Source organism: Macrotis lagotis, chromosome 5 (genome assembly GCF_037893015.1).
Source record: "Macrotis lagotis isolate mMagLag1 chromosome 5, bilby.v1.9.chrom.fasta, whole genome shotgun sequence".
NCBI lineage: Eukaryota > Metazoa > Chordata > Mammalia > Peramelemorphia > Peramelidae > Macrotis > Macrotis lagotis.
In genome coordinates, this window is record NC_133662.1 from 137,716,131 (window position 1) to 137,733,809 (window position 17,679).

General features: G+C 34.7%; 1 protein-coding gene across 5 annotated transcripts in view; it reads left to right on the plus strand.

Moving 5' to 3' along the window:
• The window catches only part of LAMA2 (laminin subunit alpha 2), an 811,978-nt gene extending 795,449 nt beyond the window's left edge, over window positions 1-16,529 (plus strand). For all 5 annotated transcript variants that reach the window (XM_074187557.1, XM_074187558.1, XM_074187559.1 and 2 more), the window contains 5 exons: window positions 965-1,120; window positions 3,201-3,354; window positions 8,489-8,619; window positions 13,294-13,516; window positions 15,141-16,529. In XM_074187557.1, coding sequence (XP_074043658.1) covers window positions 965-1,120; window positions 3,201-3,354; window positions 8,489-8,619; window positions 13,294-13,516; window positions 15,141-15,298 — 822 coding nt within the window. In that variant the 3' untranslated portion in view covers window positions 15,299-16,529. The remainder of the gene's footprint in view (window positions 1-964; window positions 1,121-3,200; window positions 3,355-8,488; window positions 8,620-13,293; window positions 13,517-15,140) is intronic.
• Window positions 16,530-17,679: the final 1,150 nt, after the last annotated feature.

The following is a 17,679-nucleotide window of genomic DNA, read 5'->3' on the forward strand; positions in this document are numbered from 1 at the left end:
ACTGTACACCCTAATAGCAACATGGGGGCGATGTTCAACCTTGATGGACTTGCTCATTACATCAGTGCAACAATCAGGGACAATTTGGGGCTCTCTGCAATGGAGAATGCCATCTGTATCCAGAGAAACAACTGTGGAGTTTGAACAAAGACCAAGGACTATTCATTTTAATTTAGAAAAAAAAAAAAAGCTGATATCTTATTGTCTGATCTTGCTATCTCTTATACTTTACATTTCTTCCTTAAGGATATAATTTCTCTCTCATCGCATTCAATTTGGATCAATGTATACCATGGAAACAATGTAAAAATTGGCAAATTGCCTTCTGTGGGGGGTTGGGGGGAGGGAAGTAAGATTGGGCAAATATTGTAACAAAATAAATAAAATCTTTAAGAGTTCAAAAAAAAAAGATCTCAACTGGGAGATCTCAGAAAAAGCTGACTCCTAAAGTTCTCCACACCTGTGTCAGCCTTTAAATAAAGCTTCCATACTCCTCCCCATTTCCAACCAGCCCCACAGATTGTCAAAAAAATTTTTTTTAACTTTCAGTGCAGTATATCACTTGATGTTGAACTCTAACATATTAATTCATCTAAATGAAACATCCATCCAATGCAAAAGGGCTAGAGAACCTTACAAATAAAAAATTAAGGTGAAGGAAAGCCCGTCTTAGAAATTAGAAATTGATTCTTTATACTTACTGTCTTATAACCGATCATCAGCAAGTATCACCCTCATACCATTTTCTATCTCAACTGTTTGCAAACTTGTTAGGAATGCAAACTCAGCAATCTCAGCTCTGGTTCTTTAACCTGAATGAAACTCTATTCTCTTTAAATTCATGAGCACTAGGATTTCCTGATGCTATGGCATTCACATGGAATTCTATGGATTCACATGGAATTTATCCAGTCTTGATTATTATGATTACTTAATGTTGTTACATGTTTCTTTGATAAAACAGATTAAGATCTTCCGGACCAAGCAAGAAGGCATCTTACTGGTAGATGGTGCTTCCAATAGGACAATCAGTCCCAAGAAAGCTGATATTTTGGATGTTGTGGGGATGCTTTATGTTGGAGGGCTGCCCATCAACTATACAACAAGAAGAATTGGTCCAGTAAGGATTTAAAATAACGTGTTTTCAGGGAGTAATTTGGATATCAAATTTTCCTTGGTTACCATTTAATAATCTATTTAATGATATCATGAATAATTTTTTTGAGAGATTCAAAAAATATTTTCTCTAGATATGGTAAGGGAGGGATAGTCCCATGTCAAAATGGAGTGCCAAATATGGAGACTGGAAGATCTGAATTCAAATTTGACCCCAGACACTTACTATGTAACCTTGAGAAAGCCACTTTGCCTCCATTTACCTCAATTAATAATAGCACCAACCTCTCAGTGTTCTCATGAGGATCAAATGAGATATTTTATGAAGAGTTTAGCATGGTGCCTAAAACTATTTAATGTTAGCTAACATTATTATTAGCTCTAGGAAAAGATTCTAGAGATAGAACTTTTAGAGTATCTATAGTAGGCCTTTTCTGAGCATAAGATCATAAATTTAGTTGGAACCATTTCATTTTGGAAATGAATAGAGACCTAGATGGGTTAGAGGACTGGTGTGGGGTCACAAAGGTAGCCCCTTGCAGAGATAGGACTAGAAATCAACTACCCCAATTGCAAGGTAATGGTATTTTTCTACTTCATCTGATTCTCTCACATTTGTATTAATAAGGAATTCCTTGTAGGCAAGTAAATTCAGATCCTACCTTTGACACATACTGTCTCTGTGACTCTCAACAGAACATTTAATATCTTGATATTCCAGAATTTAGCAACTTGGTACTCTAGAAGGAACATTTAACAATAATATTGAGAAACAGTTGCAAATCTCTGTTGGAGCCAGATAAAATCACAGTTATAGAAACAAAAAAATAAACAAACAAAACTTGTTAACCCATTTTCAGTTACTAACTATGTAGCCTTTGGCAAAATATTGAAATGCTCAAAATCTCAGTTTTCTATAAAGTGGAGATACTAATATTTCCTCTGTTAACAGTGTGGTGCAGTGGGGAAAAAAACTAATTTTAAAGTCATGGGTCCAGGGTTCAAAAATTATGACCCTGATATTTACTAACTAAATGCATTTCTTCATTTAGAAAAAGAGCACATCACATCCCCTTCAATTCTATAATCCTTCCTTATAGTGTTTTAAGGAAACTTAAACAGAGTGACATGGGTAAAAGCAACCAGTAAATCTGATAATGCTATACATAATAATACTATACAAAACTAAGGGAATTATGCAAGAGAAGTGCTAATTAGACATTTTATGCATAAATGCATAGGGACATTTTAGGTTCTCCCTAAATACACTAGTGCTAATTTCCCTCAATTTCTCTCTGCTGGATATACTATTTCTGCCCAGCAAAAATGAATCAAAAATTTTTTTAACCAGTTCAGAAAAGTGGCAAAAAGCAACTGACTTTATTATTTTATTAACCAAATGGGAAAAAGCTATTATCTGAAAACAATCGAGATGCCTAAATGATAAATGATTTCTATAAAGTTCTACTTAAATTACACAAGTGAAGCAAAAATGTTTTAAGATTTAGAAAATTTTATTCTTAATGTAATTTACAATCTGTAGCATATAATAGACCATTGCCAATAGTAGCCATGGGTTTTATGAGTGAATCTTTAACAAATGTATAATCAACTAATCAAAAAGCACTTATTAAGTACCTACTATGCTAAGTATTGTACAAGGTACTCTACAAATAATAAAGTGAGAGTCTTTGTCCTGAAATAAACCACATTCTTTCACATGCCTGGCAAGATGCAGACTATTGGGGTGGCTAGTTGGTATAGTAGATAAAGCACCGGCCTTGGAGTCAGGAGTACCTGGGTTCAAATCCATCCTCAGACACTTAATAATTATCTAGCTGTGTGGCCTTGGGCAAGCCACTTAACCCCATTTTCCTTGCAAAAACCTAAAAAAAAAGATGCAGACTATTTTAGTAACAGTTGCCCAAAGGGTGTCAACTTTCACTCTAAAACCTTAAAGTTTAAACTAAATCAGTCTTTAGAGTTATTCCAGCAATAACTGTTTCCTTTAAAAACTTCTTTATTAGAACTCTTGGTGAAGGTAAAGGCTTGTAGACATCTTAAATATTTGTTTTGAAATTTAGGTGGTCTACAGTATTGATGGCTGCATGAGGAATCTTAAAATGGCAGAAGCTCCTGCATACCTTGATAATCCAACCTCCAGCTTCAATGTTGGCACATGTTATGTAAATGCTCAAAAGGGAACATATTTTAATGGATCAGGTTTTGCCAAAGCAGGTAAGAGTGGATTCTTTCATGTGGAATATTAAATATACACACACATATAATACATACATAAGAACAATATATATCATATGCATATTATAGAATAATTATATGTATATATTTATCTTAAATTCTCTGTTGTATATCAAATATAATTATATGTTACATATTAATATATATGTTGCATATTAATAAATTGCATATAGTAGATATTAATATATACTGTTTAAATGTTTGATATATAATCATTGTGCATATGTGTTTATCTGTGTACAAATATGTTTGATTATACACACATTATACAAATGTATATATCCATGTATGTGAATCTCATGCTGATTGGGAAAAAAATCTCCTAATTCCTGGATTATTATCCTGGATTTATGCTAGAAATGATAATTATTTGTGTATAATCACCCAAAGAAATTATAAAAATAAGTATATCTGATCCTAAGTAACACAGAATGAATCAATATGTCACCAAGTATTTATTTAGAATGTACTATTCACTGTGCTAAGCATTCAAGATACAAAGGCAAAACCAGTCCCCACCCTCAAAGAGTTCACATTCTAATAAAAGAGGAATGAATAAACAAGCATTTATTAGATCCTTTCTCTGTGCCAGTCTTTGTACTAGGTGCTAGTGATACAAATGCAAAAATAGTATAGTTTCTGCTTGTATATAGATAATATTCTAATGGGGCATATTGCCAGTAACACAGTGTTGAATATTTAACCAGTTCTCCCTGGGGGGGAGCAGGAATATGCACATGTTATACTTTTTATTTTAAAGTGCATTATTAATATGTACTCTATCGCATTCTTGTCTAGACAAAAAACAAAACAATAAATTGATCCCTGATTTGTAGCCTTATCAATTTCTGAGGTATCAATGCTCACACGAAAATTTAACAACCAACTCTCACAAAGTAAAGCAGGACCCATTCAGTATACCACTGGATATAACACATATTCTGGGGCAAAGGTCCAGGGAGTTTTAATAAGGAGTCACTGGGATAATGAGCAGAGTCAATTGTCTTGTCCTTTTTTGTTATACTGTTACCATTGATTTAATTATTGTTCCCAAAGAAAGAAGAAGAAATGAAAAAAAAAGAGGATGGGATGGGTTTGGGGGGAATGAAAAAAAAGAGAGGATATATTTGTGAGAATCCTGGACAGAACTAAGTCAAATTCAGTAAGAGGAGACTTGGAAAACATAACATAGTTTTCATGCTTGGAGATCAGTAACAATGAAGTTATTTGTTGGAGAAAGAAGATCTAGATTTATAGCCTCATCCTGAAGGTTATTAGTCTTTAAGATTCCATCTGCACATTTGTAATATGGGAATAAAAAATTGCAATTATTGAACTTACAGAGTTATTGTATTATAGAAAAGTATTTTCAAAATCATTAGATTATAGAAACATGAATTATTATTAGCTATAGGTGATATAGGAAATAGAGTGTGGAAAGTGAGTTCAAATCCTACCCAAGATATCTTCTAGCTTTGTGACCTTGGGCAAGTCACTTTCTATTTCAGTTTCTTCATTTGTAAAATAAAGGACAAAAATAGCTGATATTTTACAGGTTGTGAGAATCAAATGAGATAAAACGTAAAACTACTTTGGAACCTTAAAGTGCTATATAAAGAGAAGGTAGTAGTAATAGTGGTAACAGTAATAATAACAGCAGCAGCAGCAGCGATTGTAGTAGGTACAGTAGGAATAGTGATGGTAGTAGTAGGAATAGTAATATCATAGTTGTAGTAGTTAGTAGCAATACTAATTGTTGTGGTAGTAATGGTAGTAGGAATAATAATAACAGTAGAAGTAACAGAAGTTTTTTTAAGTAGGAATGGTAAAGATAGTAATAATTGTAGTAATAGTAGTTGTAGTAGGAATAAGAAAAGCAATAGTAGTAATAGAAGTAGTTTAATAGGAATGGTAGTGATAGTAGTAATTGTGGTAGTAGTTACAGTGGGAATAGTAATAGCTGTAGTAGTAGTAATAGGAGTTGTTATAATTGGAATGATAATGATAGTAGCAATTGGAGTAGTAGTTGTAAGAGGAATAGTAATAGCAGCAGCAGCAGTAGTAAGAGTTGGAATGGTAATGATACTAGTAATTGTAGTAGTAGTGGTATTAGTAATGGTAGTAATAGTTGTTGCTGTAATAGGAATGATAATAATAGTAATTATAGTAATAGATGTAGCAAGAATAGTGATAGCAGTAATAGTAATACTCATAGTAATGGTATATAGTAATAACAATAGTAGTAGAACTATAGTTATAGTTGTCTTACTCCTCATCTTCAAATGTTCAAATAGATCTATGCTTTCATCAATTTGAATATTCTCTCCACCAACTTATAACATAACCAGGCTAAGCTTGGCCATCTTGTAAAGCTTTTCTTTCATCCTCCCATAAGTTTGACCCAGGTTGTTGCTGATATATACTTTTTCCTGACATCATGAGGATACCAGTGGAGTCCTCAGACAGTACAAGCCCATTTTTATTTTCTATCATCCATGCATTACCCTAATGCTATCTCTTTTTTTTTCCTTTGAAATGTCTCATTGGCATATGTAACAGCTTACTCATATTCATTACAAGTACTCTTTTGCCCTCTGTATAGTATTAATTTTCAAGTCTTTGGAGTCTTTTTATTTATTATAAGGCAAATGCATTCTTATAAGGAGAAGAATATATTTAGGTTATACTTTTTTTATCTGTTTATGACTATCAAACCTGTTCTCCCCCTCTATCTTGTAAGGCAGATGCATTTTTCCTAATTCCTTTTTCTCTAGCCTGGACTATTAAAGTAGCTTTCTTACTTGATCTCCCTTTTTTCTAGTCTCTCCTCACTCCAATCCATCTTCAATTCAGTCACCAAGATGATTTTCTCTAAAGAATAAACCAAGCCAGGTTATCCCCTAATTCAAAGAGCTTCAGTGTCTCCTTATTACCTACAGACTTACATAAAAACTCCTAATTACCTGGCTTCTCCTTACATATTATTCCCCTCTATGCATACTACAAAATAGAAATACTGTCCTCCTTTCATTTCCTTGAACCCAATACTCTTGGGCAGGTACATGGCGTAGTCAATAGAACACCAGCCCTGGGTCAGGAACACCTGAGATCAAATCCAGTCTCACACCCTTGATACTTACTATGTGACCCTGAACAAGTTTCTTAACACCAATTTTCTCAAACTCATAGTGAGAGAACATGACACTCTCTCACTCATCCCATTGTCCCCATTCCTGAAATATTGGTTCCCTAAAAACTCCATCTCTTGGCTTCTCTGGTTTCCTTCAAGATTCAGCTAACTCCCCTCTTCCACAATAGGTCTGTCCTCCTCAATGCTAATCCTTTAAGATTACTTCCTGTACTTGACATTTATCTTGAGTTTACCTGATTATTTAAATTTTCCCCTCCTATTAGAATTTACTTTCCTTGTGAGCAGGCATGGCGTTTGTTTTTCTTTATATCCCCAACAGCAAAGGGCCCGACATGGCAGTAGGGATATTATAAATGTTCATAGACTGATGAATTATACACCTGGATAATGTTGAAGAATTTTCTAGTGGGGATTATTGCAGTGCATGACCTGTCAAAGTTTGCTCAAGTTATAAAATTTTACTAGTGAAATACTATGAGGTCGTAAGTGACTCTTCTGGTAAAAGCATTTGGAGAATTTAGTAAACTTATTCAAATCATTAAGGTATGTTCTCATAATTAGATGCTAAATAACTATTGGAACATTATCCCCTTCTCCAACCTTATGCTTAGAACAGCTTTCCCAACCTACCCAATGCTTACCTCCAAGAAATGCTATCTCTGATCTCTCTCTCCAGTCATACTTGAGAGAAAAATTCTTTCTTCCTCAAATTTATTAGAGTACTTTTCCAGACTTTTCTTTGCCCTTGAGTACTTTTCCAGACTCTTCTTTGCCCCTTCACATATATTTACTTATATGGATGTTTTGTTCAGTAGAATGTAAGTCCCCTGAGAGCAGTTTTTATCCTTGTACTCTTAGCTCCTAGCATAGTGTGACATATATTAGACACTTCATACAAGCTCACTAAATTTAATTGACATACCTCTCTATGAATTGTAGTTTATCCCTTTTTAAAGAAGTATTACAGTTTAATTTTTCCATCTTTGTTTTCCAATCACCTAGCCCAGGGACTTAGAAATTAATACTTTCTACATTTAATTATATTAAAATAACATAGTTCTTAGATCCAAAAGAAAATCTGAATTCAAGTCTAATCTCTAAAAATTATGAGTCATTTGACCAAGGGCAAGTAACTTCTCCCAAATTGAAATCAAAACAATCTCTTTGTCCTTCAGTTTTCTCATCCACAAAGTGAAAATATAATTACATGTGTTACATTATCATCATAGCTCAAAGGAGAAATTTCTGAAATGATCAAATCTAATGGTTTGATTCTGACAACATATTAGTACTTATTTTTACAATCATCATTATTACAGATTTGACCACATCACTTCCATGACTCTAAAATCATCAATAACTCTCAACTGCTTAAAGAATAAAATAAAAGCCACTTAGCCTGGCATTTAAGGTCCTTTATAATCTTCCTCCAATTCACTCTACCAATTTCCTTTCACAGTATTCTACTTCATCTTACTGCCAAACTGAATTAGAAACCATTCCCCAACTTTATCCTGCATTCTCTCTTCCATGATTTCCAGGGCACATTCCCCATAACTGTGATATGCTCCCTCCTCTTTTCTGACTGCTGAAATTCTTCTCTTCTTTTGGTTACCATTTTTATCAAGAAAACTTTACCATTTTCTCCAGTGATATGTTTTCTCCCCATATTTTCTGAAAACACTTTGGAATTCTTATTTGTCCCTTCTCCCATCCTATTTTGTTGCATACTTTTTTTGCATGTACATGCCATGACTTTATTAAAGTATATGTTCCTTGATACCATGTCTTTGTATGGCCAGTACTTAGTTTATAGAGTTCATTGCATATAGAGGGCATTTAATAAATATTTGCTGGGGTTTTTTTCACCTGAATGATAGGCTAACATTGTAAACAAAATATTCAGAATTGCCAAGGTGAACATCCTGGTACTCAGAATTTTTTTTTCATTTTTTTCTACAGTTGGAGCCTATAAAGTAGGATTAGATCTTCTTGTGGAATTTGAATTCCGTACAACTAGAACCACTGGCATTCTCCTGGGAATCAGCAGTCAAAAAATGGATGGCATGGGCATCGAAATGGTGGATGAAAAGGTGAGTAGAACCACATATATTGATGATCATTGGAAATTTTCTCTTTTGCCTCTTTATAAATCATTCTAATTGAATTGTATGTTAATAGAATGTCTATTTAGGTGGAAACTTTTCCCTGGCTGTCTCCTTACTTAGTTCATTACCTAGATGTATTCATTCTCTATGTTTGTCTTGAGAAAAAATGCATTTTCCCCCAATAGACCTACTGTATGTATGTATGTATGTATGAATTAGACCAGAGCTTGGAACTCATATATCATATCTCCCAGGATGTTTATTAGATGAAAGATGTGATTCCTTCCTCTGTCTCAGTTGAGGCTACAAAACAGTGAAAAAAAGGATGTGCTAGTGTACAGTCTGCTCGCTAGCTGTGGGACCCTGGACAAGTCACTTAATGCTGTTTACCTCAGTTTCCTCATTTGTAAAATGAACTGGAGAAAGAAATGGCATACATCCTAGTATGTTTGTCAAGAAAAGAAAACCAAATATTTATGGGCACAAGAAGTCAGACATGGCTAAAAAACAACCTAACAGCCAATGACTATCTGAAAAACATAGAAAACTAAGCTTCTCTCAAGAGCTTTCAGACAAAAAAAAATTAAATCTAAACCATTTATCCAAAACATATAGGTTTCCAACTGAAAAGCACACCACTGAAATCTTATTGCAGCAAATATAATTATAAAGAACTCCATAAAATGAGAGTGATGGTAAAGGTGAAATCCTGGATAACCCCGATTTCAAAGTCAATGGACTGTAATAATGAGATGATGGCTACAGTGAAAAATCTTTTCTCAACCATGTGTTCTGATTTTTAATTCAGAGATAAGGTTGTTGTACAGATAATAAACCCATTTCCATACTGAAATGGGAGGTCAACAGGGCTTTGTGACTTAGTTACTTTGAATAACACTCAATAGCATAGTAGATAGTGGTGGATTTGAAGACAGGAAAACCTGAGTTCAAATTATCCCTTAGACATTTACTGACTGTCACCTTGGGCAAGAGATTTAATCTCTCCTCAGTTTTAATTTCCTCATTTTCAAAATGAAGGGTTTGGACTAGTTAACTTTAGATCTGCTCTCCAGTCTAAATCTATGCTAGGCACTAGGGAAGGTATAAAGTTTAGATACCATTCATAGAGCTTGTAGTGTCAATAAGAGATAAGAAACAAATATTTATAGTACATAACATTACATTTTAAATGTACCAGGGAGCTGTAAAACAAAAGACTGTGTGAACTCGTGGCAGGGGGGAGGGGGGACTTTCAACTAGTGGAATTCAGGAAAGACTTCAAGAATGAGCAGAAGCCAGACTGGGACATCTAGGTGTAGTAGTAGAGAGAGTGTCAGGCCTGAAGTCAGGAAGACCTGAGTTCATATGGGACCTCAAACACTTATTAGATTTTCTCCCTTCTCCCTCTGCCTCTTTAGAACCATACCTCCCTTCTACAGTCAGCTTAGATGCTACCTCCTTCTTTTCCTGATTCCCTTAGTGCTCCCCATCCCACTCAAAACTACTTTGTATTTATTGTATGTGTGTGCATGTCTCTCTCCAAATATATATATAATATATATAACATGTATGTAGATGCATATATACATACATTTATATACAATACACACATTATATATATATATATATGTATATATATATATGCATGCATATGTGTATAAAATTAACTTAATTGTAGATGCGTTGCTTCCCTTCCACAAAAGAGAATCTCAGTGAAGGCATCAACTTTCCCTTTTGTCTTTGTAGCTTCAGTGCTTAGCAAGATGTCTAATATGTGTAGGTGTATAATAAATTTGATGAATTTAATTAAACAGCCAAAAGGGAAAGTGGAAGAAATCCCATGACTATCCTTCTTCCCTGATGATGAATTTTCTTTTCTATGCTATCTCTCCCAATTAAAGTATGAGCCCCTTGATAGCCACAACTACATTCTTTACTTTACTTGAGTTGCCAATTCTTAGCATGTCACTGCTTAAAAATGCTTTTTTAAAAACACATAATTTTCATTCTAAGGTTGGGGATTAGTGTGAAGGGAGGAGGAGAGAGTACAGGACATATTCAGGAGACAGAATAGATCAATTTAACTAGAGTATAAGAATGTGTGGAGAGGAATGATAGAAGATCTGGCTAGATTAAGGGGGAACCAGATTGAATTGGACCTTCACCATCAATCAAGGGAGTCTAAACTGGAACTAGGAGGCAACAGGAAGTCACTGAATGTCTCTGAGCACAGCAATGACAAAATTAGATCTGATCATATGAATTCTTACAATAGGATCAAGAGAGCTTATGGAAAGATATGTAACAGTCTGGACAGGTGGTAATAACCCTAATCCCTTCATTTGCTAGAAGGAAGAATAAAAAGATGAAGAGAGTCATGAAAAATTTTGCTGCAATGGAATCAACAATACCTGATAATTAACAACATTTTCACTGGATTCTCCACATGCCTAGAATTCAGTCCCTCCTCATTTCTGTCTCCTGACTTTCTTCAAGTTTCAACTAAAATCCTATCTTCTACAAGAGCCTAAAATGTCCCCTAAAATGCTAGTGCCTTTTCTCTGAGATAGATAAAGATATAGATGTATATATAAATATATATATATATATATATATGTGCGTGTGTGTGTGTGTGTGTGTGTGTGGTGTGTGTATGTATGTATATACATGCATATATGTATACAGGGGGATAAAAAAGATCTCCTGTTTCTTTATAGTTATTTCAATAGGATTGTCCTGGTTAGATTACCTAGAGGGCAGGGACTGTTGTTTTTTGGGTAGTTTGGTTTGATGGGATATTTGTTTTTGTTTTTGCCTTTCTTTGCATCTCCAGAGCTTTGCACAGTGTCTAGTACTTGACTAGGTGGTTGGCATATGTGTGAGGAGTTGATTGTCTCTTATTTTAACTATAAAGGGATACAAGGAAGAAGGAAGTAAAGAGAAATTTCATAATAATTTTATGCAGCAAAAAGGGATTATTCTTCAATAATGCTTTCTTTGAACATAGCAATCAACAAGATATAAGATGTAATTGCTATTAAAAAAAAACTTTCTACTGCCTAAAAGTGGTCGAGTACAATAGGATGCCTCAAGTGAGTTCCCCCATTACTAGAAGTGTTTGAGCAGAGGTTGGACGACCCCTTGTTGGTAGAGGGAATACTTGGGGACTAACTCCCTGAGATACATTCCAACTTTAGAATTTTGTAAAAACCCACCTAAAAGCCCAAACTTCTGTTGCAGTCAATAGCAACACAATACAGAAAAAATAAAAGAGCAAGGTGTGCAGAGGAGGAATCCAATTTTAAAATATTCATCAAGTGACTGTTATATGCAAGGACTAATTTGTTTTTAGCAGGAACAAAGATATAGGCCTAGTTCTCCAGGAACTTACAACATCTGGTAGAGGAGAAAGAGGAGGTGAAGTTGGAGGACCTGAATTTAAATATCAACCCTTATAATATGATCTTTACCTCAATTGCCTCATCTGGAAAATGTGGGGGTGGGACTAGATGGTCTCAGAGTTCCCATTCATCTCTGGATAAAGGATCCTAATTAGGAAAGCATATACGTGCAAATGTGACTGCCTCTTTCTGCTGACCTCAGAACACTTGCTAATTCACTACTGACTAAGCTGCTCCCAGATGAACATAGATAGCTCAAATAGCTTTAGCTAGACACAGATGCTCAAATTATTACAAAAAAAATCAATAACCTGTGTAATCTAACAATACTGTCTTCATTCGTTGTTGGTTTGTTTTTTTCCCAGACATATCCAGTTCCTTCTGTCCTGTCTAATATTACTGTTAAACCTTTCTAGTATATTTTCATTTAGAGCTTAATTATATCCCTTTATTCACCATCCTCAGAAAGGGAAAGAAAATGCCCTCAAATTTTTAAGACCTACTCATATTTCAATCATTAACAAAAATTTTCAAATTTACATACTTCAAATGTCTATATACTGTGCTTTTCAGTAACTAAGCTGGTGTCTGTCCAAGGACCTTGAGCATTTATGGTGGGGATCTCCCCTTGAAAGGAAATTCCTTGTGTCATTTTGAGTATAAAATGAAGCATCTAAGGGAAAGAAAGCAAGTTTAAAAGGCTCAAAGAATAAATCCTAGGAATGCTTTTCACTGATAAATCAAATTAGCAAATCACTGTGAACACATTACCTTTAAGACAAGATTGGAAGCATTTCAAAGAGGTCCAGCAAGTATTTAGAAATCTGAGAAGCCCGTCAGCAAAATATTTTGATCTGTGCTTTCTAGCTTAGGGAGCTAAAGGGCTAAGAACTTTAGAACTTTTGCCTGCCTACAGACTCTTGTTATCTGACTTCCAAATGGATTTCAAATGTTCAAATTACAGAATTCTTACTGCCAGCTTAACATAACTTGACTATTGCATTCTCTCCCACAAATATACCCACTTACACATGTAACGCTTAGAGGCAAAATGGTCATTTGTTACCCATGCTGATCATATTTGCATTTTAATTCCTATCAAGTTTGTTTTGATATAACTAAACTGTGTTTGTTTGAATCTATTGGGCCTTTTTCTATTTTTTCCATTAGACAGCCCTGCTAATTTATCAGATTTAGGAGCATAATGACATTATTCTAACTGGGCTATTCATAACTGTTTGATTTTTCACAACCCCAGCTCATGTTCCATGTGGATAATGGTGCAGGCCGGTTCACTGCTGTTTATGACACTGGTATCCCTGGAGCTTTGTGTGATGGGGAGTGGCATAAGGTGACTGCAAACAAAATCAAACACCAAATACAATTGACAGTGGATGGGAACCAGGTGGTGGCTCAGAGTCCAAACACTGCATCTACATCAGCGGATACAAATGATCCTGTCTTTGTTGGAGGGTACCCAGGTGAGTTTAGATAGCAACAATCAAAAATAACTCATATTTATAAAATGCCATAAGGTTTGACAAAACTAACTAGGACTTGTTGCTTCCAATTTTGCACAGATGTTGTATTTATGGATTGGAAAATGCTGAAAATATTGAAATTTAATATCAAATTCTCCAGAAAATATGTATTAGTATGTTTAAGGCCAAATTCTTTAACACATTCTACAAAATCTCCAATAACTTAAATGAGTGAATGTCTTACATAAAACATATGGGTTGAGTTTCATTGGTGGGAAGTTTGAGGATGCAGGAAATGAATTTGACTCATAACAGATGAAACATCTCATCTAAATTACATTCCAAGCAGTTGTTCTCTCTCTCTGTACATTTTTGATTAACAGGCCAGGGGAATCATAAAAATCAGTTATAAAACTACTTCTGGAGGTACTAGAAATCATTGAGTTAAACATAGATGACTTTCCCCTTAGGTTGTTAAAGAGTTCATATTTATGGGGCAGCTAGGTGGCGTAGTGGATAAAGCACCGGCCCTGGAGTCAGGAGTACTTGGGTTCAAATCCAGTCTCAGACACTTAATAATTACGCTGTGTGGCCTTGGGCAAGCCACTTAACCCCATTTGCCTTGCAAAAACCTAAAAAAAAAGAGGTCATATTTATATTACAAAGAAACCTTAACCAAAAAAAATCTATATTTAAAAGCCCCAGCCAGTAAATTAAAAATAGTATATGAATCACAGAGAATTATGTAAAGTGCCATAAGCAAAATTGGCCGTTAGTTCAAAATAAACAATGCATATGATAGTAATAAATATAGTAATATTTTTTAAAACACCAAGGACTGCTTTTCATCTTTGCAATATGAAATAGATCCACATTTACATATAACCTTTCTCCTCACATAAAGAAAGGCAAAATAATCAAAACCATATTTTAATAATGGGGGAATATTGAATAGATAACTCAATCTGTATAGTTTCTATCTCCATAGTTGTTTCTGAGTTTTAATGGCATCCATCTCTCTGTCAGTCAGGTAAAATCAAGGTATAATAAGTGACAGCAGAACTTTATCTGTTCATTGCCATGTTAAATGAGAGATGAGACTGATTGAAAGTTAAAGCAAAATCTTAAGCCCAGTCATAAGAGTTGCTCCTTTATACAGAAAGCATCTTTTGGAGAACCGTTTTAATTCCTTTGACTTTTCCAGTAACTATTTTCTCATGGTGTAAAAACTCTTATAAGGTTTCTCTTATAGTTTTCCCTTACAGAGTTTCTCTATAAGAAATTACCATTTAGTCATCTATTTTTATATTCCTTATTGTCTACTTCAGCAAATACATGCCTTTCTTTAAAATTCAAGCTTTGTAATTTTTCAAAGCTATAAATTAATCACTTCCAATCCCAATTCCTAGATGGATATTTCTTTAAAAAATGAAGTAGTAAAGAAGTAGCTATATCTCAGGAGCTTAAAATAAACTTGGGATTCTCTTTCTACAGCTTAAAAATTGATATCAAAATCCTTAGCCAAACTATCCTAATAATTTGAACCAAGTTAATGAACTAATAGATGTCCAAGGAACTGGAAATCTACTCTTTTAGTATAACCTCTTTGCCTTTTGTTTTGCAGATGGCCTCAAACAGTTTGGCCTCACAATCAATGTCCCATTCAGAGGATGTATCCGCTCATTAAAACTCACCAAAGGCACTGCCAAACCTCTGGAAATCAACTTTGCAAAGGCATTGGAGCTAAAGGGTGTTCAACCTGTATCTTGTCCAGCCAACTAATACAGCTTTAAATCCCAAGTTGGGTTTTTTTTTTTGAAAGAAATGTATTAAGTAAAATCAAATATGCTTTACCTACATATATGAATAAAAATTGGTGCAGCAAAATTGAATTCTCTCCATGAACTCTTCAAGTGGGATCCCTTTAGGGAAGATATCAGACAAGTTTTAGATTAAATTATCTTGTAGGTCATTAATATTGAAACAGATTCATCTGACCTAATAAAATGGTGAGATTTTCAACATTCCAAAAAAGTATATTTAGGGAATAGGAAATTAACTGTAATTGTGAAAGCAGTATTCTTTGGCCTGCTTCCAATTAATATTTTTATTATCATTTTCATGTGTGTCTACTTTGACATTTATTATATCATCCTACTAAAAGCAAAAGGGAATATTCTTTTCCTTTTGCACTTAGAAGGAAATCAGAACACCTTCCTCCCATAAGTGATGGAATTGTCAATATTTCTTAGATCTGTGTTCATTACTAGAAATTTTGGATAGTTACAATTAGATGAATTTTTCATGTTGAAAGTAGATAAAGATGGGATTCAGAACCCAGGATTTGATTACTTGATTTCTTTATTTGATGAGGTTTATAAACCTTCTAAATGTATAATTAAGTACATGTGATACTGTAACATTTGGGGAATTTTTTTTTGAAGGTTAGAATTCATGTTACAAAATTTTGAAAAGTAATAATCTTCATCTGAAGATACCATAGTGTAGTAGCTAAAAAAGTTGTCTTAAGAACCAGGAAGTCCTGGTTTGAGTCCTGCTTCAAGTCATCCAACCTTAACAAAGCATCTTATCTCTCAGGGTTCTAGGTAACTCTTTAAGACCATGACTTGCTAAGAAAGTGCTGACCTGTGCCATTAGAAACAGTTTCTTCATGACAGGTGTTCCCAATATCAATGAAATGACAGACCCAGTCCCTGTCCCACTTTTGAAAAGGGAAACTAATGCTGTAACTGAATATTACAAGACATAGATATTAAACCAGAAATTTTAATAGAATATGGCTAGGAGGTATTTTAAGATCCAATTTCACCTATAAAATAATTTTTCTAAAAAAAAAAAGCACTCAATTTCCAAAGTTTTATTGGTTTTCTAATGTTCACCTGGTCTAAGAATAGATTGTTCAGGTAAAGATTAAATATCTCAATTGCTTTCTCAAATGGAATAGTTGTAGTATCACAGCTCCCACATGCTCATAAAATGGCCAGAGGGCTTCTCTCAAATGAATGTTTTAAGGTAAGAAAAACATCACTGCCTTTTTAATAAAAAATTCACCAGACTGTCAACATAACCATTGTTCTGTGTGGGCTTTTCTAAGCAAGATACTATAGACCCACAGAATACCAGTGCATGAAGGTATTATTTCCCAATCTTGTTACAGCAAGTCAACAAACAGTGCCAAAGCACTTTGTTAAGTCTAGAGATACAAAGAACAACAGTGAGGTGATGATAGAGTGCCAGGTTAGGAGTCTAGAAAAATTATCTTCCTGAATTCAAATCTGGCCTCAGACACTTACTAGTTGTGTGAAGTCACTTGACCCTGTTTGGTTTAGTTCCTCTCATCTGTAAAATGAGCTAAAGAAGGAAAAAGCAAACCACTTCCTTTATCTTTGTCAAGAAAACCCCTAATGAGGCCATGAATAGTCAAATACAACCAAAAAACTCCTGAACAAAAATAACGATATAAAGGCAAAAGTAATCCCTGTTCTTACAGCATTTATAATCTAATGGGGGAGAAAATACACAAAAACTATATGCAAAAAATGTCATATGCAGGCTAAAATAGAGGTAATCTCAGAGGAGAGGCACCAAGGTTGAGGAGACCTGGGAAATACTTCTCCCAGTAAGACAAACCAGGTGGCAAAAATGAGGGTGAAGGGAATTACAGGCATGGGGAAATCCTCAGTCATGAGACAGAATGTCTTGTGGGAGGAACAAGAAAACCAGTGTCCCTCAGTCATGGAGGGGAGGAAGGCATAAGAAGACCAGGTAGACAGGTGATGGAAAACTAAAAAGCACGTAGAAAATTTTTATATTAGATCCTGGAGGCAATAGGGAGTCAAATTTATTGAGTAGACTAATGACAGCCAACTTTTAGGAAGATCAGTTTGAGTGTTGGATGAACAGGAGTGGAGAGAAACTTATGGCAGGGAGAACAAGCATCAAACTATTGCAGTAGTCCAAGCAAGCAGTGATTCCCTCCTCCCCATACACCGCAACCTCTAGGGGCTCTCATTCAATTTAGACAAGATGACTATTTCCTCCTTTAGGATTCTAGGAATAAATTGTAGGAATTAGGGTTTCTAAGTATCATTCCTGAGACCTTATCCAGTGTGCTCCCTCATATCAATCAACCAAAAAGCATC